At 30.8% G+C, this 26501-nt stretch overlaps 1 protein-coding gene across 2 annotated transcripts; it reads left to right on the plus strand.

Moving 5' to 3' along the window:
• Positions 1-8829: 8829 nt before the first annotated feature.
• Positions 8830-14838, plus strand: LOC108324238 (uncharacterized). 2 transcript variants are annotated; one of them, XM_052875543.1, is made up of 4 exons: positions 8830-11231; positions 13217-13444; positions 14456-14511; positions 14614-14838. In XM_052875543.1, the coding sequence occupies exons 1-2, from the start codon at positions 9085-9087 to the stop codon at positions 13230-13232; spliced, it is 2163 nt and encodes a 720-aa protein (XP_052731503.1). In that variant the 5' UTR covers positions 8830-9084; the 3' UTR covers positions 13233-13444; positions 14456-14511; positions 14614-14838. The 2 variants fall into 2 exon arrangements, with proteins under 2 accessions (XP_052731503.1, XP_017412604.1); XM_017557115.2 differs by lacking the exons at positions 14456-14511; positions 14614-14838 and adding an exon at positions 13621-14006.
• Positions 14839-26501: the final 11663 nt, after the last annotated feature.

The following is a 26501-nucleotide window of genomic DNA, read 5'->3' on the forward strand; positions in this document are numbered from 1 at the left end:
TCCTTACTTAATCTTATTTAATGTCTGATACACTTGAATTTTTAAGATGAGTGCTAAAGAAATTTGTTCATTGATTAACCACAACTTTTAGATACAGTAACTAATTGTTTATTCAGATTACAGGGTAGAAAGTGAGGAAGTGGAGAGAAAAAAAAAGGAAGAGAAAGATTATAGGAAATAAAATTATTTGAATTCAGCGAAACATAATAAAAGGTGATATAATTTTGTCTAATAATAATGATTTTATTTTTTATATTTCTAATTATAATTTTATTTGATAATAAAATGAAAAAAAAAAACCCATATCAACACTGGGAATCATTGATAAAAAATAATACAGACTTTGTAAATAAATAAATAAAAAGTTCATATATTATTTTCATTACTATCATTATTAGATAACTATTAAATTATCTAACTTCACATTTTAGTTGTTCAAACTTTATAGGCGTTCTTAGAATTTACTCTAAGAATAAATATTAAATTAATAATATTAAATATGCTCATCAACCGTAAATGAAAATTTGGAGAACTACAAAATTTGTTATAAACATATTAAGCTTACGAAGAACTTGTTTGGTAACACATAATTAAAGAATAAAAGTGAATTTTAAATTTAACTAATGATTAGTTTTATAGTTAATTCAGAAAATCAAACCTTGAAAACTTTGGTTCATGATAAGGAGTTAAAAACTTTAATTATAATGAATAAAAAAAAAAAAATCGAGCACAAAAACTCAAGAATAAAAGTTTATTCTTATTTTATTTTTCTTTATCTTGTTTTGTATCCTTTTCACCACTACCACTCTCCATATTTCCACTTCCTTTTCTTTAGATTGGACTCTTCAAAAGGACAACATGCACTTTTTACACTTTAAAAGACAACATGCGTACATTTTAAACATTCGCAATAATAAATAGTTAAAATGGCTATTCTCAATATTCCATTATTATTATTTTTAGCATTGTGATTATAGTGGACACTACTAACGGTAGTAATGTCATACGTTATAGTGGTGATAAATAGTAAATTTTTAATTAAAAAAAGTAAATTTAATGAGATAAATTCAAACATATAAACCGTTAATCGTTGTATTTTTAATCGTTAATGAAATAAAAATAAGAAATAATTAATATAAGTTTATAATTTAGTCTAACCACAAGTGGACATTTATACAATTGATTTCCATAAAAAGGGAACATTCAAACAAAATTCTTCTAAATAATTTGCTATTAAAAACATAAAAATACACACCCCATAGGAAATATATCATTATCGACATAATCTAAAACCTAGATCGCACTAATCATTTGAATTTTCACAAAGAAAATGTGATAATGAATTGGCGTTTGTGAATGTTCACAAGCAAAAGTGATTAATTGGAAACGCTAATTTTGATTTTATTGATGTAGAAGTTTTGAGATGGCATGGAATGTTGGGAAGTTATCGTAGAAATAAAGTTATTATAATTATTAGACTTTTGCAAAGCCAAATCTCCGGACCAAACAAGGAAAAGAGGGATTATTGATTGAGTGCTTGAATTATTATATGTACCTTTGTTGTTGATAACAAATATAAGGTCAATATTTAAAAGATACACATGTGGTAATATGTATTGTGTAATCATTTACGACAACAATGATAATTAATCATGGCCACATATAATACGTGGGAAGGGTATCTTACCTTTTTTATCCCATCAACCATGCTGCCTTTTTCATTCCTCCAAAAAAGTTGAAAAATTCCTTTCAAATATCCTTTTTTATCAGCTACTTGCTTCCTGCTTTAACAATTTTAAATATGTCTATGAACGGAATGAAAATCTAACTAAATACCTCATCATCTACATCTTTTTTTAATAAAGTGTTTTTTATTTCTTGTGTTGATTCGTGAGACTCGACTATAAATCACTTTTATTAAACGAACTGAGTTAAAAAATATGTACACAAAGACTCAATTACGTTATTTGATTTTACGTAATTGTTATGTGTGTTTGGAAAAAAAAATTAACTAATATGCAATTAACATCGAAAGAATTTTCACATTTTACTTTGTAAATTCAAAATTCTCTTAATGGTTTCTTTAAAGTTAATTGTATGCTAATGTTAATTTTCACTTTAATAAATGTGGACAATTACTAAAGGAAAAATACAAGTTCATTATAATTATTAAAGAAATTAAATTTTTTTCTTATCGTACTAAAAACAAATATAAAAATATATATATTGTATTAACCTATTTACCTGCAGTTGTTTTATTGAGTCTTTAATGGAACTCACTAATAAAACTAAATCTAACTACTCCATTAAAGTAATTAAATACATGATTGCAAGTCAAAATTATGTTTTCTTAGTTTAGATACTTGAGTCTTCTTTAAATAATATAGGAACCAATTAATTGACTGCTTTTTACAATTCAAAACAAATAATTACATAAATTGAGCCACTGCGTGTTTTAAATTTTGAATTCAAAGACTTCAATCTGGTTAAGCAGTTCTTTCAATTTACATTATAATATCGACAATTTTTTTTTTTCGAAGAAGGCAAGGTCAATTTTATTAGAACCAAATGGTTGGTAAAGATATCATGATCTCCACCAATATAACAAGTACTATAGTTTTTGTTTTCCATAAGAACATGTAGTCTAAAGGCAGGCCATTACAACAAGATATTAACAATTGGTATAAATAAAACAAAAGATAATAACTAGGAATGACAAAATTATTCGTATCCACATATATTAACAACTAAATTTTTTTAGATAGTTGGTATTAGGTAATAGGTACTAATGGATAGGTAATTTAGTATTTGTTCATTAACTGATCAGATTTTGGTATCCAAATATTTGAGTATCGTTACTCAGTAAATAAATGAAATTACATTTTTATTTTTATTAGGTTTAAGTTGTTGTTGAAGTTTTATCCAAAGATGTTTTTTTACTAGTAATATTTCATAAAACACCCTAAATTAATTAAAGATATCTTAGAAAATAGAAATGAAAAATTATATTATTGTAATATTTACATATAAATGTCAAATGTTTGGATTATTGTAATTTATGAGATGTATTATAAACTCTTGCAAGGTTTTCCATCAAACTTATTCATTAGATGGTATAGAAATTGGAGAGATACATAAATATTATTGCGCTTCCCCATCAAACTCATTCATTACATGACATAAGAATTGGAAAGTCACACGTTCAACGTATCTCGTGTTTACATATAGCTGTACGTGACCTTGCATTTTGTTTTCAAGAAGAGGTTGTTGGTTAATAGTTCTAATGTTATAACCAATTTATTTTCTCCTTCAAAATTCTACCCTTTAGTACCTAAAACTTGTTTTGATTTTCTGTCAAATAATTATTTCAAAGACTTTATTATAATTTTTCTTCTTTCTATTATCTTCATTTCTTGCAATTTAATTTGAATCTCATTTGAAAATTCATAAAATAATTTTTTTTAAAATATTCACGGATATTTGTTGGTTGAAAAAAATCATTAGATTTTTTTAAAGCAAATATCCAGCTAGTAATAAAAAGGATAAGAGATACAAATTTTTCATGCATGTTAAATAGTAAATAGACATTATCCGTACTCATATCCAATTCATTGATATCTTTAATAGTAACAAATTTAAGTTTTTTTAACTTTAAAGTTTTGTTATATCTCAAATAGTTAGTTTTATTTGTTGAATGTTAGTATTGCTAAAAATTTCCATTTAGCAAATTTAGACAAATTGTTTTGGAACTTAAATGATATGAATGGATCTTTAGATCTATAGGAGAGAAAAGAATATATATATAGATATACCACAATGTTACTTATCAATGTTTTTTATTTAGTAATTTTTATAACTAATACTTTTAAATTATACTTGTTTCGGTGTAAATGTTGTCCGGTGTGTCTTTGTTGCTTCTAGATGTCCGGGACGCTTGCTTTTCCTCAATTGTTGTCGTTCATGCTCCAAAGGAGGGGGAGGTACCTGCGAAGATACTCCGACGCTCAAGTTAGATGTGAGTTATGGAGCCTCAGCTCTCAAGAAAATGATTATGTTATCACTGTAGAGTATTATTTAGAGTTCCTCTGGCCTAAGTGTAACGTAGAGGGAACGTACCTGGTGTTTTGCCCTGTCATTGTATTTATAGGCCAATAAAAATAACCTTACTTAAAAATCTGGTTAGTTACTCATAAATATCTTAACCGCTCAAAATATCTAAGATATTTTATCTAATAAATATCCTACGATACATGCCCCCCAAGTCTGAGTTAACCGTTCTGTTTTATGGACATGGTAACTATAGGACTTATGAGTTTGAGGGAAGCTGTATTCGCTGTGTTAGGGAGCGTGTTTCCGGTCGTTGCCCTATGCTGAGCGTTTTAACACCTGAGGCCAAGGATGACTGAACGTCAGTGAGACCGAACGATTGAACATCAGTGGCGTCGAGTGGCCGAATGTTGGAACGCTCGTGGCCATGGATGGTCGAGCGTCAATGAAGCCGAAAGGCCGAACGTCCGCGAGGCTGATTGCTGGACGCTTGAGGTCGAACGTCAGTTAGGCCGAATGGCCGAACATCAGTAGGGCCAAATGCTGGAGGGTGACGTTTGGGGAATAGAAATTGGGTTGGATGACGTGGAGGCTGAACCGAACGGCGCGTGGATGCCGTGAGTGTTGCGGAAGACGCGGAGGATGGGTCTGACAATGCGGCGGACTTGGAGGCGCCGAAAGGGTTTGTCTCTGGGTGACAACCGTCTTCTCCTCGCCTCTTTCTGTCAAATCCCTTTTTACCCCAAAAAACACTAGAATCAATCGCACTGCGGAACGACCTCGTCCGATCATGAGGTTGTCGCCGATGAAAGTCGCGATCGGAGGTGATCGACGACCGTGGAGTCCCCAGGCTTGGGATGGACTGGCAGATTTGAGGTAGCCATGTTTGGCGGTGAGTATTAGGTTGAAGAAGCGTTGGTGACAGTGCAAACGGGAGATGCAAGTGTCGCCGTTGGTGAAGGCGGCGCTTGTCTGAGTCGAGGCGGCGGTGGAGGATGATTTCGTCTTGTGTAGCGAGAGTCACGGTCGTAGAAGACGCCGAGCCAGTTGTTGTAGCAATTGGTGCTGGTCTAGGAATTGGATCTTGATAAAGACGACGTCGGTGGCGGCGGAAGAAGGGGAGAAACTCGCTGGAGGCGTTATTCGATCTGGTAATGACAGTGGCGTCAATGGCTCGCGGAGGAGAATCCTGGTGGCAATGCAGCGGTTTCATCTTGTTGGAGTAGCCTTATCCAAAGAAGTGCTTCGTCGAGGCCGAGTGCTCCTCTTGCGGCTTCTGTGGGATGACACTCGGCCCCACGGTGGGCGCCAAAATGTTTCGGTGTAAATGTTGTCCGGTGTGTCTTTGTTGCTTCTAGATGTTCGGGACGCTTGCTTTTCCTCAATTGTTGTCGTTCATGCTCCAAAGGAGGGGGAGGTACCTGCGAAGATACTCCGACGCTCAAGTCAGATGTGAGTTATGGAGCCTCAGCTCTCAAGAAAATGATTATGTTATCACTGCAGAATATTATTTAGAGTTCCTCTAGCCTAAGTGTAACGTAGAGGGAACGTACCTGGTGTTTTGCCCTGTCATTGTATTTATAGGCCAATAAAAATAACCTTACCTAAAAATCTGGTTAGTTACTCATAAATATCTTAACCGCTCAAAATATCTAAGATATTTTATATAATAAATATCCTACGATACAATACCCATTTTACAATACCATTAAAGGTTTGTGAAATCTTTAACGATGTAAAAACGGTTAGGAATCCAATTGTGAGTCTAAGTCTCACATTGAATAAAAATGAGAAAATATAGCATTAAGGTTTTTGGTAGAGAGTGATGTCAATCTTTTATGTGGTTGGGGTAATATCTCATTGGTGTTTGTGTCTCCCCGGTGAATCTCCTCCTTGTTAGATCCAACCGTGATATCAGAGCCGTTGGTTGGTTAGGAATGTTTCTGCTGGAGGAAAAATATACCTATGTTGAAGGAATTCATCCTAGAGTGGTGTCAATCCCTTGTGTGATCAAACATAAAATATTTGATCGATGATTAAATTATAATATAAATTGCATTCTAATTATGAAGTTAGTCATGGATGAAAATATAGATAAAATATTTTAATAACTATAAAGCTAATATTCTTAATTTTTACAGCTATGATTGCAAGACTATGAATGGATTGGCTTAAGTTTTACTCAACATGAAGTCATTAATAATTGGTGTGAAATAGATAAAAACGGAAAGGAAATACAGTGAATGAAGAAAATAAAGATGGAAACAAAAAGCAGTCACTGAATACATATTATACATAATGAACAAAAATTGAGGCATTATTTAACACAAAATACCGTCCTTACCCTTCTTTATCTTCCCTGTAAAGACGAATAAGACATTACAACTTATAATACTTGTAAAGTCTATTGTTAACAACCACATGTGTTGCTTTAGGTCAAATTATCTCATCCACTTTTCACCACTGTTAACAACGTCCTCTATTATTCATTCAAATTTATCTTGCTAACTAAATCGATAATAAACAGGATTAATATTTTTGAAATTTCATCGATTAAAGACAAAATTTATTTATGATACATAAATGAATATATTTATATAAATTATATAAAATTTAATTTAATTTAAAATTCATTTCTTAATGTAATATTATTATTGGTTGAATTTATTATTTCGTTTATTATCATATTATTATCATACCATTGTCAAACTTGATATATAGATTTACGTTTAATATATATATATATATATATATATATATATATATATATATATATAAAAGCATAATGAGATATAATTTGCAATTAGAACTAAACGTAAATTTTATTTTACAAGTTAATTTTTTAAAATGAAATTAGAATTAAATAGTAATAAAGTAAAATAAGATATCATTGTCTTAATTCTTCCTCGTTAACACAAGGGTTAGCAGTGGATTCAGTTGTGCTGTGAAGAATGAAAGAAATATAATTATTAATATAAATTAAATAAAAACTACTCATGTAGAAAGAAAAAATAACTTGTTATGACTTTTGAACGAGACAAATTAAAGAGTCCATATATCATAAAAAAAACTAATTAAGAAGAAGTCATACTATAATATCTTGGGCTTAATGAAAAGTAAAAGAAGAAAAAAAAACATGAATCATTAGTAACTTCAGGAATCAACAATTAATTTGAAGATGGATCAACTCAAGTTGTCTTCTTCTTTGTTTTTTTCCAGGTTAATTAGCTTCTAATTATCTTTTAAAAATGGGGAGAGTGAGAGCGGCATCCTAATCTCATCATATAAAATTTTAACTTCATCCTTTAATATTCTTTGGACATGATGAATTTGAAAAGGAGTAAATAAATGAATTTGAATAAATAATGTATTATTTCTTTTAAGAAATTTAGAATTAAAGTGAATGAGTTTAAAATAAAATTTATAAAAGTTTGTGAGAAATTTGATTGATTTAATAGATAAAAAAATTTAATAGATAGAAAAGAAAAATTATAAATTTGTCTTTAATATTAAAAATAATATGAAATAATTTTTTGGACGAGTTAAAAGAATGTTTTTAAAAATTTGTTATTCATTAATTTTGAAAAAAAAGTAATAAATAAAGAATAAAATTTATTTAGTATCAATAATTAAATATTTTTGGATATAAAGTATTGCAGATAAAGTTTGATGACATGTTTTATTCATTTTTGCTTTAATAATAATTGTAAAAGTAATGTTTGTTTTAATCTAAAAGTTATTATTATTAAACATTATTAATGATTATTGTTTGATTAATTTAAATAAAATTGTGAAAAATAATAAGCACAATATATATTTTATAAAACTATAAAGACTGTAGTAATGATAAGAACATTTGTTATGAAGAAAGAAAGTTATAAAAACCATTTGTTTTGTGGAAAATGGAGTCCAAGGTTTGCATGTGCTATCGAAAACAGACAAATGAATTGAAATAACGGTACCCCCGAAGATGGCTTTGCGCAGGAAAAAGAGAAAATTATGTTCTTTGATAATTATTATAATAAATTGAATTTTTCTTAAAATATAGATATGTATTTAGTAAATAATTGTAACGACTTTACTTTAATGAATAGGCATGAAACAATGAGAGACTTTATAAAGCAGAGTTTAGGGTTAAAAGCTATTTCTCATCCTATAATCGGTTCTAGTAAGAACAAAACTGATTCTCACGTATCTTAGAAACGATTCTCTTTTGTCACAAAATCGGTTCTTTTTCCTTTTATTTTGTTATAGAATCGTAAGAACATAACTGATTCTTTTGTTTTTTCAAGCGAGATCGAAGGTCGTGAGAATTTTAAATATTTCTAACGGGTCACGGTTCAGTACATCTTCTACAATCCTACCAAAAAATAACTATTATTGTTATAATATTTAGCAAAACTTACATTAAAAACGCATACAATATCTCTAGTTTTTAATTAAATGTTTCTCATTACGGGACGTTATTTTAATTTTTCTTCTCATAATAATCACATTCTTTTAACAATTATCATAACTTTTAAAAATAACTAACAGTTCAAAAAATAAAAAATTAATTTAATTAAGATTTAAGTTGCGGTTAAATGTGGGTATTTTTAATTAAATTTATGTTAAATATGTTTGGTATACTAAAGTATTAAAAAAGTTATGTTAAATTATGATGAATGAATGGAGTATTGGGTTGTTGGTTTCACCTAATAGAAGAGGAGAAAGAAGAGAAGTGAAGGGCATGCATGGAGATGGAGATGGAGATGGAGATGGTAAAAAATACAAAATTTGGTTGACTCGGGATTCGTTCCTTATACGCTCCACCAAACCCAAAACAAGAGGACACGTAGTCGCATGGACCCATGCTCCGTTTTTCTTTCTCTTCTCTCCATCCCACACTTCATTTCCATGCAATGCATCCAACTCTCCAAACACCAACTCTATATATACTAAACCCAACCTATCTAGCTCCTGTTACTTTTCATTCACACAATTCCTCAAACACCTTGCAACAACATGCAACTCCGGATACAACACTGCTAAACACCAATGGCTTCCACCATCGCTCCCGCAATGCCTTCCACCTCCACCGACCCCGACCCCGACGCTGCCGTCAGGGCGGTTAGGAAACGCTACGAGGGCCTTCTCACAGTGCGCACGCGCGCGATCAAAGGCAAAGGCGCGTGGTACTGGGCCCATCTCGAGCCCACTCTCCTCGGCAACGCGGTCAAGCTCAAGTGCTCCCTCTGCGACTCTCTCTTCTCCGCTTCCAACCCTTCTCGAACCGCTTCCGAGCATCTCAAGCGTGGTACGTGTCCCAATTTCAACCACTCCTCCTTGCCTTCACCGTCTCCTATTTCTACCGTGCTCTCCCATTCCAACAACGGCAGAAAGAGAACCTCCTCCTCAGCCTCTCCGAATCAGGACCGCTCCGTTCAGCATTTGATGTTGTCTGGAGGGAAAGATGATTTGTGTGCTCTCGCTGTTTTCGAGGACAGTGTGAAGAAGCTCAAGAGTCCTAGGAATTTGTCGCATGTTGCTCCTCCTGAGTTGACCCAGGACCAGGTTAACTCCGCTGTTGAATTACTGGCAGATTGGTTCTACGAGTCTTGTGGTTCTGTGCCTCTCTCTTCTCTTGAACACCCCAAGTTTCAGTCCTTTCTCACCCAGCTTGGTTTGCCGGTGACTCTGTTGAGACGCGAGATATATTGTTCTAGGCTCGAGGATAGGTTCGGGGCGGTCAAGGCCGAGTCCGAAGCTAGAATCCGAGACGCACTGTTTTTTCAAGTGGGGTGTGATGGTTGGAAGGGCGAGGATGGTGTGGCGAAGTTCATAGTGAACCTTCCGAATGGGACTAGCGTGTTCCACAAGGTGGTGCTTGGTGGGGAGGTGGTGTCGTCTAAGTATGCTGAGGAGATTTTGTGGGAGGTGGTGAAGGGTGTTTGTGGAAGTGATGTGCAGAGATGTGTTGGGATTGTTGCCGACAGGTTTAAGGGTAAGGCGTTGAGGAACTTGGAGGTTCAGAACCATTGGATGGTGAATGTTGCTTGTCAGGTTCAGGGGTTCACGGGTTTGATCAAGGATTTTAGCAACAACTTACCACTTTTCAGGGTTGTCACTGAAAATTCACTCAAGGTTGCTAATTTTATCAACACTGAGTCTCAAGTTAGGGGTAGTTTCCTAAGGTACCGAATGCAGGAACTGGAATGTGCTGGGCTGGTTCGGGTTCCCTCTCCAAAATTTGACGTGTTGAAGGACTTTACGTCTGTGTTTCCGATGCTGGAGGACATCCTGAGATGTGCTGCCGTGATCCAAATGGTGGTGATGGAGGACGCGTTTAAGGTGGCTTGTATGGAGGACCCACTGGCCAGAGAGATTGCCGGGATTGTTCAGAGTGAGGGATTCTGGAATGAACTGGAGGCGGTTTATTCGCTGGTGAAGCTCATCAGAGGAGTGGTTCAGGACATTGAGGCTGAGAGGCCGTTGGTTGGTCGGTGTTTGCCTCTCTGGGAGGAGGTTAGAACCAAGGTGAAGGAGTGGTGTGTTAAGTACAGTATTGTGGTTGAACCCGTAGAGGAAATACTTGAAAATCGATTTAGGAAGAATTATCACCCTGCATGGTCAGCTGCATTTATACTTGATCCTCTTTACTTGATTAAAGATTCGTGTGGAAAGTACCTTCCTCCGTTCAAGTGCTTAACTCGTGAACAAGAGAAAGATGTCGATAAGTTATTGACGAGGCTGGCTTCACGAGAAGAAGCTCATGTGGTGTTGATGGAGCTCATGAAGTGGAGATCAGAAGGGCTTGACCCTCTTTATGCACAGGCTGTGCAGATGAAACAACAAGACCCCATTACAGGGAAGATGAAGGTAGCAAATCCACTTAGCAGTAGACTTGTTTGGGAAACTTGCCTCAGCGAATTTAAATCCTTACGGAAGCTTGCAGTGAGGCTCATTTTTCTGCATGCAACCTCATGTGGGTTTAAGAGTAATTATTCTTTCATCAGGAAGCTTTCTGCTCAGAAGCACTCGAGAATTTCCTTGGAAAGAGCTCAGAAAATGATATATGTTGCAGCTCATGCCAAGCTTGAAAGACGAGATTTTTCCAATGAGGAAGAGAAAGAGGCAGAACTGCTTGCCATGGAAAGCAGTGATGATGGCATGCTGGCTGTAGTCTTTGCCGATACACCCCTAATGTAATGTGCCTCTTTTCAACTCTGTAGAATTCTGTAATTTTAGGATTTTCAGATTTTTTTTTCCAGAGCTGTTCTACCATTCCCTTATTCCAAGTGAAATATTTCGTGACTTGTGAGAGAAACAAAAACAGATATTGGAAGAGACGTGACTGTTATGTCATCTTTGATTCAAATGAATCATCAGTATTTTTTCCATCTTTTACTTGGGTTTCGTAGGCTTTTAGAGCAACAATTGCTAATTTATTAGCATAACTACAACTCAGGAAGTATGCTACAAGCGTCTGCTTGAATAATTTGTAATGGGAATTGTTTTGAGCCACATTCTCAAATTAATTTATACTTTATAATAACGTGAAAAACTAAGCTACATTACATCTTGTGAATGAATTTATAAAATTGGTCACAGTTAACTAAGTTCAAACTTAGTTTCTGCCCCGTCCGTGAATATCGAAGTACTAATTGCCAGAAATATTCACCAAGACATGCATTAGGCCTATTCCACAACTTGTTCTTTTATTTCACTTTGGGTAGATCAAATGCTAGCTGCAAGCTCTGTAAATGCCTATGGTATCAGTTGAAATATTGACCACAGTCTCAGCATCTTTCTGGACTGATTATTATCGTTAAATTTCTGTGGCTCGTGTTTAGCTGTTAAAATTGATATGATGTTGATACCAAGCGCTGAAGCAAGTTACTTAGAAATTTAAAGCAAACTGAATTGATGTTTAATATTAAAAAACATAACGAACAACAGTGGGAAATATTGTGGGTGGAGCAATTTACTCCTTTTGTGTTAAAAGACTATAGATCTGTGGAAAGAGCTTTTAACTTAACGTCCTCACTTGAAAGTGGAAAAAGGTATCCTACAATAGTCAATGACTTTTGTATATGCATCTAATTGATGCTTCATGTCTTGATATGACATAACACCATGCATTGTGTAGATTCTGCTTGTCATGATCAATTGCTTAAGTAGAACAAGATGAAATATCTTACAGTTTGACCAACTGACTTCTATCACATCCAAAGGCCACACTGTTCACGTTTAGTTTCAGAATTCAGTTGACCAAAAGGTCCAACTGTTTTGACAAAATTGCTCGATATAGGAGTTTGAGTTCTCTACCAAAAAGAGTTTATTCGTGTTGCTCAAGTTCAAAACTACCTCAACATTCACGCACTAGCTAATTAGAGATACCTCAAAAGTTTTGCTTGACAAAGAAGGTCATCATATATCAAGCAATTATTCATATTTTGTTCTATACTAGAAATATCGTGTTCTTATCATCAGACAGTATTCAGTAAATCACTTGTCTTTAAGTTTGACACCACAAGTCAACAGATATTAAGAACAAAAAACAGTGTGAGCCAGTAACAAAGCATAAGTCCATTTTCAAGAAATTTCCAACTTCCATGTGCAAGAATTTCTGAACAATATTTGTTATCACTTGGTTTCCCTCTTTCTTAGAAGAATGTTGATACACGTGGTTGCTTCGCTATTGTGAAGTGGAAACCTATCGCAGGCCAGTTTTTGGCCTCACCTTCAAAAGTTGATTCAAGTATAGGATTCTTCTGTTTCCAACAAGCTCACAATACCAACCATCCCCTTCTAATTTCTTTTGAACTCCTGAAAAGAAAAACATAGCTGCAGATAAATCTAAAAGACAAAAGATACTCCATATCTATAGGAATAATCCTAGTAATATTCAATCATAACTACATCTATATGTCCTCTATTTGAAAGATAAAAGAAAAACACTGCTTAATTAAGAATTTTTTTTAATAAGAAATGCTCTAAAGACCACATCCATCAAGAAAACTGTTGACATTCATAATATTGACGTCAATAGGGAAACAGGTCTCACAGAATATATGGTTTACATATGCCACTAATGGTTAGATAAAGTTTTCATGTTGATGGTAACTACAAAATGACACAAAAGTAGCAGGCCCCCAAAATTTAAATGTTACTTCTTTTTTTGCTGCAGAGGTGGCATTGCTTGAAGCAGTAGGGTGGGTAGCAAACCGGACTTGGTCGCGACGTGGGTCAACCTCGGAAGAACATGAAAAGGAATCTTTGTGGCCGCAGAAGCACTTCTCATAGATAATCCTGCATATCTACTGGAGTGTTTGTTTCTGACAAATGGTGAGGCCCACCATGGTGGAAGTGGCTGTCCATGTCACTGCTTTGGTTGTCATGGTCAAAGAAAAGTGAGGTATGAGTGGCCTTCCTTTACATCAATCCACTCTCTGTTTCTGTGTGTTTTTCTTGTTGTTTTGGCTTAAGCTAATGTCCCACAGCTCTTGGTATGAAAACCATCTTTTGTGATAATATAAGCTTTTCTAATGAGGGCCTGTTGTTAACTGTTTATCTTAACGTTGAAAATTGTAGGTTTGCGGAATGAACCGTTTGGCTTACCATGATTGCTAAAAAGTTTGGGAGAAAGTTAAAATAAGGAGTATAGGGAAAGAAAATCAAAGTGAAAGCAAGGAGGCCTGTCGGCATAAGGAGGTGCATAATATGGGTCAGGGGATAATATTTCAATAAGCTGCATAATAAAAGCATTTTTTGCATGTACGTTCAGGGGATTATTCTAATTTTTAACCATGGCAGTTCTAGAGTTGGTGGTGATGACATCTCAGATCACTCTTTACCCTTATTGTCGTAGTCATATCATACGTACATGAGTTCCTTTTTAGTGTCATACTTTTGCAGACCTGAGAAATTGATGTAAAGATTATTCTGACATATGACACACACTATCAATTTAATGCATGCATTCCTCAATCTTTTTGTCAATTATTAAATAAATTCTTTACCATATTGTGGATGGGAATGGCTGTGCTGGTCCGTCCATCCATGCATACAAGACTTTCAGAAATATGCAGTGCACGTTGTTTAAATCCATAAAATAAAGAATTCGGTTCACAACCTCTGTTAGTACCACGCCAATTTATCTTCAACGTTTAAGAGCTTATTTCCTACATCATCTGCACTGTTACCTGTATGTTGTGTATAAAATATAGACAAGTGCATGTTAGAATTTCTCCTCTGACTTCAAGGCTGTAATTTACTGCGCCTCCTTAAATCACAGGCAAAGATTCAAGAAGTATCTAAATGAAAAAAGTTACGTAAGAAGAATGAACTTATCAGCAGAGTTTAGTACAGTAGAATACTGTATTGTTGATTTGATAATTGATTTAACGTTGTAATTAATTTGGTGTAGACGCAGTAGCTCATGTCGGCAAAGGCAAGCAACTCTGACTGCTTACCAACTCAAAGGTATTTGTGTTTTTATTCAAAGGTATTTTGGCCAGTTCTTAATATTCCTTTGCTTGTGTGGTATAATTTCATTTTTTCATTCCGGTCTGGTTCTTGTATTAGAGAGCAGAATGTGATGATTGGCACAGGAGCACAAGAACATCTTTTTGTAATAGTCTTCTCACTTTCATGTTCCCTCATGATTAATCTTCTTTTTCAATACCTCTTTTTCTCCCTCTTATTGCACAATTCCTGTTTCAAATTTGGGTATGGTGATAGGTAGGCCAATCTTTTATAAAGAGAATCAAAGTTTAAATCTTGCATAAGGTAATTGTTGGGGAGGCTGCCCCTGGTCGCGGCAGTGCCTGAAGGGTTACTCAAACTTGTAAGAAATATACCTTAGGTAAAGGAAATGTTGCAGAAACGGAGAAACATGTGTATTCTACAATTTATGTGGTATGTTGTGTAGCATTGACACCTAAACATTCCACTGTTATTGTTTTTAATCAAAACTCTTCATTAACAATGACAGAAAGAGGTTTTTCTTTATCATGTTTCTGGTTATCATGGAAGTGATCAGGAAAAAGGTTAAGTAACCATGGAAACCATCTGAAACACGCACGTTGTTCTAAAGATGTAAGTGTAGGGTTTTGGACACACTTGATATTCTTGGTTGGGATTATTTTTCTAATTCCAGTGCAACTTCTGTTTTTTTTTAATTATTTCAAAATTTTTAAAAATGAAAGACAATCAAATTTAATCAAGTGGTATTTTATAATATGCTAAAAATAAGAGAATTTAAGTTTTAAATATGAATAAATATTTTTATTAACCATAGTCACTAAATTATAAATTATTTTATAAAATTTGAAAAACTATATTTTTGAGAAATATTGTTTTAATATAAAAAAGTAGATATACAGCTATAAAATATATGATTAAATTTATTAATTTATTATTATTATTGAATGTATATGATTTTAATAATAGTGTAAATATAAATAAATAATAAGTGTGGTTGCTAATAGGATAATGAGCATGTAAACTTTTCACCTAAGATTTGGGAAGATTTGAATTTAAAATGTGTTGGGATGACAGTGATTGCATTCCTATAAAATTGTTTACTGTCTATACTTAAAGAATGAAACTCCCCAACCCATGTTGGGTTTCATCCTTCTTCATATTTATGCTTAAAAAACAGAGGGGAATGGAGACTCTTTATTACACACCACCAAACAGCTATTAGAGAGAGAGGTGAATGGAGTGTAATAAAAATTTGGATTTCTTTAAAATGTAACTCATCAAACAATTCCATTCTGTTACAAATTTTTTGAAATGTTTCCTTTGTATTTCTTAAGCTTTAGTACTTGTTTGGTTTCTTATAGCCATCTGAATTTTCCCACATCAAACAATAATTTCCTTTCATATTTTGTGCAAGAGGAAACCATGAGAAAACATGCAAACAAACAGCTACACAGTTGGCAAAGCACTTCTCTCATAATTTTGGTTGAAGAAGAAAAAGAAAGATTCCAATAATAATGCTGCAAATATAGAGTTCAAATGCTTAATTATGCAGACATGACATGCTCTGTTTTTAAATAACCAGACAAGAGAGTTACCTTTATTTTATTATTTTGTTATTTTGTTCGTAACTACTTCAGCTAATTTGGATGTATAGTAGGTTGAGTTTGTTTTAAGGAAAGTTGCTTTTTCTGGGTCTGCTTTGGAGTGGAAACTTTCCACTGTATCTTTTGGCTTTCATACCACACTATTTTCTACTAAACTATTCCAATTCATTTACTGTGAAGAAATGTTATATTATTTCTTAAAGGATCATGCCATTCTAAATGGAGGATACATCTTCGATTGTATGGCTTTGGTTTCAGGTCTCAATCTCTGGTTTGAAAGAGATAAAGTATCAGTTTCAAATAGTGAAACAATGACATATGATATGATGCTATGTTTGGTGGATTGTACCAAATAGAATACTGTGATATAGTAGAAAGGTGTCTGTTTTTCATACTTTGACCAGCTCCTGCTAGTATTATTACTCAAAACATGGTTAATTTAAATTAATTCAATTAATTCCTCTGCTCCCTGGCTTAAACAAATAGTTAAACTGAATATAGATTAGTTTTCCTGTAATTAATGACAGATGAAGAAGTAAATTAAATGATGTAATTATCTGTTATTTGAGTGATTACACTTGCTTTAAGTACAAGGCATTGTGTGAAATTTCTATCACATGGTATGTTACTTTTGCAGTTTCCACTTAACTCCTGGCCCTACAAACATTGCCAAGCCAATTTCTCTCTGCATCAAATATCTTTCTTTCTTTTTCTCATGCTCTCTCTCTCTCTCTGATTCTCCCACCAATCTTTGCCATAATGGCTCTTGTATAAGTGGTCCCATTTTAATAAAAAAAATGTATAGCCATATACTATTTTCTTTGTTACTCATATCATCAAATTTTACATTGATTGCATGAGAGAATGGGTCCAATTTGAGAGTACACACATGATATCGCCAATCAACAAGATTTTCAATACTCAATTAGGTTAAACTACTTTGGGAAAGTGACAAACCGATAATCATTCCCACTTGATAGCTTACTATACCCTCAATCTGAAAGCAATGGATGCAGATCTTTATACTGCATATTTCTTCTTCAAAGATAATGCTCTGTTCCAAATTTTCTTTTTTAAAATAAAGAACGTTCAAGAAAATACATGCTAAGAAGAAGAAAAAAAGACATAAATTTCAATATTTTTTTATCATTTTTATTAGTTTAACCTTAACTTCCCTTATATGATTCTTATGTTTGTCTGATCATTTCAAATTTTTATGTTAGTCATCTAAATTCTTCTACTTTTTTCGACATTCCTTTCATAATACCTACTTCAACTCACTTTTATATATATATATATATATATATATATATATATAATATGTGAAATGTGTATAAAAGTGTGTCAAATGTCTTTTTTTGGTTAAAATACATATTCATGGATATCAGAAACTGTTTGGAGTGTAAGGTCAAACAACTTCCACAAACACACATTCACAATTTCCTTCCTACACCGCGCTCGGATAAATGTACATTCATCCTACGTCTTTGTCCTTGCTCCAACTGATCGGGGGTACCTTTTAAAGGTACTCTAATGCTTAACTCAGTAAACAATCTGTATGAGGTGAGAGCAATAGTCTTAAATACACAGTAAATGCGATCACTTATCTCTTACCTTTGACCTCTATTTATAGTTTTTGAGATAGGCTTAAGATTAGCGAAACTTTAGTTACGGCATAATCTCAGCCTATTGCACTTAATTGATATTTACCTTTAACCCTGCTCCTTGATGTCTTTTTTGGGGAATTTGTTATTGATATCGGTCGTTTGACATCTGTTCGTTTTGCACCATCCAGTTCTTTGATTGTTTCGCTTCGCCTATGTCTCGCGCTTTGGATCGTCCGTTCCTTCCTATTATCTAGGTTTATTCGATCATATGGTACAAAAACCAAACCTTTGGAGATTGTGTTAAATAAATTTTGAAATATTTAAAGTTTTTTTTTTCAAACAAGTTTTATGAATAGTTTGTACTTGAAACAAATATTTTTTTCCTCTATTGTTCACAGTTCATAATTAAATATATCTAATTTATTAATTATAAAAATGTAAAATAAAAGATCAAACTTATACATCTATATAAATTTTATAAATAAATAGTATCATTTATTATTTAAATGGCGGGTTCTCGTATCAATATTTCACAGCTTTAGATTCTTTTACCCGATTCATTGTAATTGGAAATAAAATTTTCTGAAGCATAAAGTTAGTTTATTTATATCTGTAATCTCAATTTACTTTTCCAATTGTCGAGAAGTTTTATGATAAAGAAAAGAGATAATCACGGATCTTGTTTTACATTGAGAAAATACACTTTCAAGTTTCAAGCATTGACCTATCTAAAGGCCCCACTTAAAGCTCAAATTTGAAGCTTGATTTAAAACATCAAAACTTATCTTAATCAACTTTATATATTATGACATAAAATATGCGATCCAAGACAAGAAAACCTTTTCATTTCGAGCCTCCAAAAACATGTTTTTATTTCACTTGAAAATTCAAGTTTAATTTTAAATTTCACGTTGAATAAACATAAGTTGAACATGATACAATAAATGAGACTCAAAATTATCATTTAGAAAAAAATTAAAGTGGTGTCAATAAATTTGAATTGATGTTTTATTAATTTCATCTAATTAATATTTTTTTTGGTATAAGCAACGACCTAATCTTACTATAGCTCGATAGTTATGCTATTTGTTAAATAAATACATAAGCTTGAAACTTAAAACTCTGAAAGATAGAATAGAAAAGAGAGATGAAGAAAGTAAAATTTGACGTAAAACAATGTTGCCCTTTTAGTTGGAACTTAACTTTCAAAAGAGAGGAGAAATTAAGCAGTAATGAAATCTCAAGTTTACCTTACTTAATGATACTTAAGGTGAATGATGATGATTAGAAAGTTTGTGTGTTTGTTAATGTTTTGTGTATTTTGAAAAAATTGTAATTATTGCTGTAGTCCCAAGCAATGCTTACAACTGGCTGCCAAAATAACATATATTCCATTGGACCACTTTAATGATATGCTAATGTTCTCACCTTCACCTCTTTCATTATAGTTTCTAATCTTATCCAAATATCCATGCATGCCTATCATTTTTGTTTAGTATATATAATAACTATACCTATTCCATAATCATTACCACATGTGAACGTTTTTTCTTTCATCATAAATTTCTAAACCTCTTTAGTTCATATTCAATAATTTCTGTCGTATAAAAGCTGAAATACTGTTCACATTTTCATATTTTAAATATCTTTTTCTTCTTTTTCTGCATTTCTTTAGCTCCAAACTTGTAGATGAAAAATAGTTGCATGATTAAAAGAAAGCGAAATCACGGATCTTGTTTTCGTTCAAAAAATATACATGTTGATGTTGTTGTTGTTCAAGAATTATAGTATAACCCAGAGGCCCCATTCAAAGGCCAAATTTTAGAACTAGTTTTCAAAAATAACAACTTTTCATCATAAAAGCATACATAACGCGACAAAGTGATACACAATTTACGACAACAAAAATGTTAATCATTTGAGACCAAAGATTGTGTATTAAAAAAAATTGTCATCAGAAAACGAAGCTTTTTTCAGCAAAGGAGGACAGTGAGAGCTACCTTCTGAACGACTTTAGCTTTTTAAAACCTTCATCTAAACTTGCTTGCTACGGCACAACATTTTCTTGCATTATTGCTTCCATTGTCAACGTTTTGTTTCTGTTCTTCATCAAATCCAACCAATACACCTCACAATATTCTTCCTTTTTTCTCCATGATTCTTTTTCCCAACACAACATTCAAAATTTACAACAAACAAACTTACCAAAAAGTGAAATTAAACAAAAACATAAGAAACCATCATTTGTTTATTACTCCTTCTAGCACAAATTAAGGTTATTTATCATCGTCACTACAGTTTTATCATTTTTCTAGAACATTATTACTTGTGTTATTATTGGTATCTTAATAAATTACAGTTTCTGATTTCAAATTGTTATATATCCCGTTTGCTATTTACAACGAACTGCAACGTATATCATAGAACCCAATTGATAAATGGGCTTTTCTATATGGAGATCATGAGGGTTACTCCCTATACCACCCCACTTTGCTCTCTGCACCACCACATTCTTTTTAAATTTCAAAACTATCATTTATATTTTAAAATATCCTACACCCCATCTCTTTTCTTTAACGGATGCCAACATCCATTGAAGAAATTTTTTTTCAACGGATGTGCCACATCCGTTGAGTTTCTTTTCTTTTTCAATTTTTAATTTTTTAATTTATTGTATTATAAATTAATATATAAATATTATTTAATTTTTTTAAAATTATTATTTAATTATTTATAAATTTATTTTATTTTATTTTAAAAAATAATTATTATTAATTTAATTTATGTATTATTATTTAAATAATAATTAAAATATTTTTTATAAATATATTAAAACGGATGTGGCGACTAGTGAATTTTTTTTTTAGTTTTTAGTTTTTTAATTTTTTGTATTTTAAATTAATATATAAATATTATTTAATTATTTTAAAATTATTACTTAATTATTTATAAATTAATTTTATTTTATTTAATAAAATAATTATTATTAATTTTAATTTATGTATTATTATTTAAATAATAATTAAAAATTTTGTTATAAATCTATTAAACGGATGTGACGACATCCGTTGAATTAGTTTTTTTTTTAGTTTTTAGTTTTTTATATTTTAAATTAATATATAAATATTATTTAATTTTTTTTTAAATTATTACTTAATTATTTATAAATTAATTTTATTTTATTTAATAAAATAATTATTATTAATTTAATTTATATATTATTATTTAAATAATAAATAAAATACTTTTAAAAATTTATTAAACGGATGTGTTAATTTAAAATATAATAAATTAAAAAACTAAAAACTTAAAAAAAAAACTTCACGGATGTCGTTAAAAAACGTGACACATCCATTTTAATAAGATTTTTCAAATATTTTAATTATTATTTAAATAATAATACATAAATTAAATTAATAATAATTATATTATTAAATAAAATAAAATAAATTTATAAATAATTAAGTAATAATTTTTAAAAAATTAAATAATATTAATATATTAATTTAAAATATAATAAATTAAAAAATTAAAAACTAAAAAAAAGATAAAAACTTCACGGACGTTGCCACATCCATTAACAGATGTGGCACATCCGTTTTAATAAATTATTTTAAAATATTTTAACTATTATTTAAACAATAATACATAAATTAAATTATTAATAATTATATTATTAAATAAAATAAAATAAATTTATAAATAATTAAGTAATAATTTAAAAAAAATTAAATAATATTAATATATTAATTTAAAATATAATAAATTAAAAAGTTAAAAATTAAAAAAAAGAAAAAAAACTTCACAAACGTTGCCACATTCATTAACAGACGTGGCACGTCCGTTTTAATAAATTCTTTTAAAATATTTTAATTATTATTTAAATAATAATACATAAATTAAATTAATAATTATTATTTTATTAAATAAATTAAAATAAATTTATAAATAAATAAGTAATAACTTTTAAAAAATAAAATAATATTTATATATTAATTTAAAATATAATAAATTAAAAACTTAAAAACTAAAAAAAAAACCTTAATGGATGTGGTACATTCGTTGAAGAATTTTTTCTTCAACTGTAGGATATTTTAAAATATAAAGGATAGTTTAGAAATTTAAAAAAAATGTGATGGTGCACGAAGCAATGTGGAGTGGTGTAGGAAATAACCCTCTTGAAGAAATTGCTCTTAAAGTATTATGACTCATGGTCTCATTTTTTTTCTAAAATGGTCCTACAAGTTTTGCTTAACCCAACATTGTTTTCTTCCTACACATCCATGATTACTAATTGCACCTCTATACTACAAGCAAATGACTAAAGTACTTTCTCTCCCTATACCTCGACTTTGTTGCTGCAGCAAATGTCTCCATCGACGACATAAGATAGGGAAAGAATAAAAGGGTAGGTTTGATTAGAAACTTGTTGCAGAAAATTTGTTCTAAAATATATCATATGTAATCTAGAAAGTTTTTAAAAAAAGTATTGTTTTGAAAAACTTATTCTGAAAAGCATCTCATATATTATGGAAAACTTCTGTAAATTATGTTACGGAAACATTGTTCTAGAATACATTTCATACATTTTAGAAAACTTATTCTAGAAATCTTTTTTTCAGAAGTCCTATTTTAGAATATTTTTAAAATTTTATTTTTGAAAAATCTGAAAAACAAATTCCAAAATATTTCTGAAATGGGTAATTCGGAAGTTATCTTTACAAAGAGTAATATAATTATTTTAAAAATTATGGGGATCAAATTATAAATTATAAAGTTACGGGAAGAAAAGGCCTCAGCTTTTGTCTTCTACCTGTTGTGATCTTGTTCAATTCACGGTCATAAACACCCCCAATTCACAGCCGTCTGATTTCTACCTTTCTCCGCCCACTCAATTCGGATTACATCATAAGCATAGCCCTGAAAGCAAAGTTAATAATTAAAATAATGATACTTTGATAATATTTTTTTGACCACATTTTAATATCATTCATGTATTATCCTGTGATTGGTTCAAAATTTTTTCACAGTTAATAATAATAATCATAAACATCAATATTAACCAATCACAAAATGATATATATATAGTATTAAAATATTGTAAAAAAAATATTATCAAAGTATTATTACCCTAGTAATTATGGGTTCATTACATAGAGGGTTAATAAAGCAAAACCAGACAAAACATTACAAAGCAATTTTTTTCAAGTTCGCATTTCTTTGATATTAATAAATATTTTACCTTCATTTCATGTTGTTTTTATTTATTTTTTACTTTCTTATTTTTGATAAAGTACAAAACATTTACATTTTTATAACTATTTTATTTTTATATTTTATATCAAATGAATATAAAAATGTATCATGGTACTAAAAAGAAATGAAAAGAAAAAGTGTTTGTTGGTTGAAAAACGGGCAAATTATCACATTACAAAAGGAAATAATAACTCATTGTTAATAGAAGATGAGAGTATCTTGGAAAACTCATGAAAATAATAGTGGAGGATGAGTTAAGATTCAATATTAACTTGTACCCAAGAGTATTTAATGTAGTAAAGAATACTAATTTGATGTAATATGAGTATCAGTTTTATTTTCTTTTATAAAGAAATATGAGTTTGATTAATACCCATTTAAAATCTGGTACGAGGACAATGGTATTTATTTTAAGTTATTAAAATTCTATTACTTTATTTAGTACTATATTTTAAAATTTATGTGATGATAATTTTTGGTTATTGAAGAGAAAAAAAATATATCATGAATATTAGTAGACTTAAATACTATTTGAATTTGTTTACTTTAATTAATGTTATCATTTTCTTTAAGCTTTTAATAAAATATCAATTTATGCTAATTTTGTTCAATTTAATTTTTTTGACTAACAACATTTAAACATTTAAATCATTAATGGTAAAGTGAACATGCTATAACTCATTGTTATGACATGACTGGATTTATCTTCCACCTCCTCCAATTTTCTTCTTTTCCTTTACTATTTTCCTCCCTTCACCACTTTGACCGTCTCCTCCATCCACCACCTCTTTACTTCTTCTTCTAACCCACCCACCACCTTCATTTCATAAAAGAGGTCATGTTAAAAAATACAGTCTATTCGCTCTATTATTAATGATTTAAAGAGTATTTAAAAAAAATTAAATTGAACAAAAATTAACGAAAGTTAGAACTTGATTGCAAGTATAAAAACGAAAAAGATAACTTTAAACAAAAGAAAAAAAATAAAAACCAAATTATTATTTAAACTTTTTAATAATATGATGTTTTATTTAATGTAATTTAATTATTATTTGAATGGGACAAAGATAAAGTATTTGATGATAAAAATGAGACACAAATTCTAAAATTATGCATTTAATAAGAATTAAGAGTTACAAAAAAATTATAATTTTACTAAATTTCAATAAATAACTTAAACTTCTTACAAAATAAAACACTTTAAAACTAAAGTCTAGAAAGTTTACATGACTTCTTCTAACAAAGTAAAAGTCAGAGGGAGTTATGACAACTTAGTATTAATTTATGAAAAAACCAAATTGTCTATCGTCATAACAACTTCATTTATGTGACAACTGTGAGGTATAAACAAAGTTTCACATCAAATAAAATAAAAAATACACATGGGTTTATATACACATAAGATACTTTCCTTAATAAAAATTCTTTTGGAGTTATTGAAAACAAATGAACCAAAACAAAAAAAAACTTCGAGGGGAAGAACACCTTTTCATACATTTTGCATTGAAGCTTTGTTTTTGGAGGTCATGCACCCATATGACTGAGCTCATCACCACTAATATTTGTCTGCCTTGTCCATCTTTGTAATATTTAAAGAAATTTACCCCATATATATAAAAAGGCCACAAAACAAAATACATTATCTTTGAGTAACTTTTCTTCCCTCCTTTTTCCCCTCTTGTAGTACGGATGGTGTCTGAATTACACGCAGTAGATACATGCATGCATAAATTACACGAGGTAGATGACAATGGTACAAGATAAGGTACCATACTTACCTCATCAATGAGTTATGCACGCCCATAAAAATATGTCCCCTCCATCGATACACCAAAAACAAAACTATATTCAACCATAACAACTTGTCTACACTCATCATTTTTTCCTTTTTATCTCTTACATATCTCTACACTTTACTTAATTCTAGATTGTATACGTGTGTTCAATTTAGCATCGATTCATTTTTGCGTCATATTCTCAGAACCCACGTTCTCCCATTCAAAATATATTATTAGATTCTTCAAATATCAAACATGTTCTTTTGGAAGAGAAGAACAAAGGAAATTTCTACAGAAAGTTGACAATTATTTTTTGCAGAATAAGACAAATGGGGGGCATCTTATTATAATGCAAATTAATTAAGAATGTAGAGACCAGTAGACAGAAAATTTACTCACCCTTGTTAACAATGTTCATGACAGAGGAAGCAATTGAATGTGATCTAGATCTTTGTTTGCTTTCTCTAATGCATAGAGAATCAAACAGCTAATTCTATCTTCTTGAGGGTGTTTGCTGCTGGCATGTCTCTAGGGTCTACCAATCCTATACTTTGCTTACAACTTCCTCTTTTCTCTTCTTTATTTAATATAATCCTCAAGCTTTTCGCCAAAAACTTCCTCTTTCCACCTCCCATAACAAGAGACAAAACTTCATTATACTTCAAAACTCAAATAAAAATCGACTTTTTAGTATTTAGATATATTTGTTGTTTACCATCTTTCTGTACAGATTTTATATTATATATCTTTCATAATGCAGATACTTTGTAAAGAGATTCTGCTATTTATTTAATAGATTTGTTAATGGTTGTTCAATGTTTGGTTCCTTTTCCGGTTCCTCTTTCATACTGGTAAACATATATACATATATGTTGCACATAAAACTTATATAATTAAAAAGAACTTAGTTTCTTTTTCTGCTGGAAATTAAAGTCTAATATTTTGCTTACATTAATTACCATCTTTCAAAATATGTAAATGTAGCATGGTCATCATCATCATACAGCAGCAAACGTAATGCTGGCTGTAATTAACATATTTTCTGATACACTTTTAAACTAAAGCCTTCTTTAACATAATGTGCTAGCTGTGTAAATTGTTTTTCATTTTGTTCAAAATTGTAAGGGCATTGTCCTTGAGCTTTTTGTTACATATTTTTGATGGATAAGATATTATTTTAAAAATTACCATACAATTATAACTGCATGAATTCCAAACTCTGGAGGACCCAATTCCTGATGCAATAAATTTATAGCTTGCGTGAATCCAAAGTGTGATAACAACTTTCTGAGCAAGAGCAATGTACAGACAATCCATGCAAACAAAACACTGTGCATATTACAGATGAATGTGCTTCTGTCTGCATGAAAAGTTATTGTTCTTTTCTGCCTCACCTAATAGCTAATTAGTACTTAGTGGGTGGTCCAACACATTAATAGGAACAAATTCGTTTGAATTTTCATATCAGGTATAATGCTTTATGTTGTTGTCTTTTCATATATGGATAAATAATGCCCTAATATGATCTTTAATTGTTTCTCTAACTGATCATTGCTTTAAAACTAGTTTATAATGGCATGATGATTCAAGATTCAAAGTGTATTTCCAAGAGATCGATGTTTATATTAGTATTTGTTTAAACATGTTTTCATAAAAGCGTTTCTAAGACAAAAAAAGTAATAAAAAATAAAAGCTTTATCCAATTTTTTAAATTCTTCATTTTGGTTTATATATATATAAAC

This window comes from Vigna angularis, chromosome 3 (assembly GCF_016808095.1).
Source record: "Vigna angularis cultivar LongXiaoDou No.4 chromosome 3, ASM1680809v1, whole genome shotgun sequence".
Classification (NCBI taxonomy): Eukaryota; Viridiplantae; Streptophyta; class Magnoliopsida; order Fabales; family Fabaceae; genus Vigna; species Vigna angularis.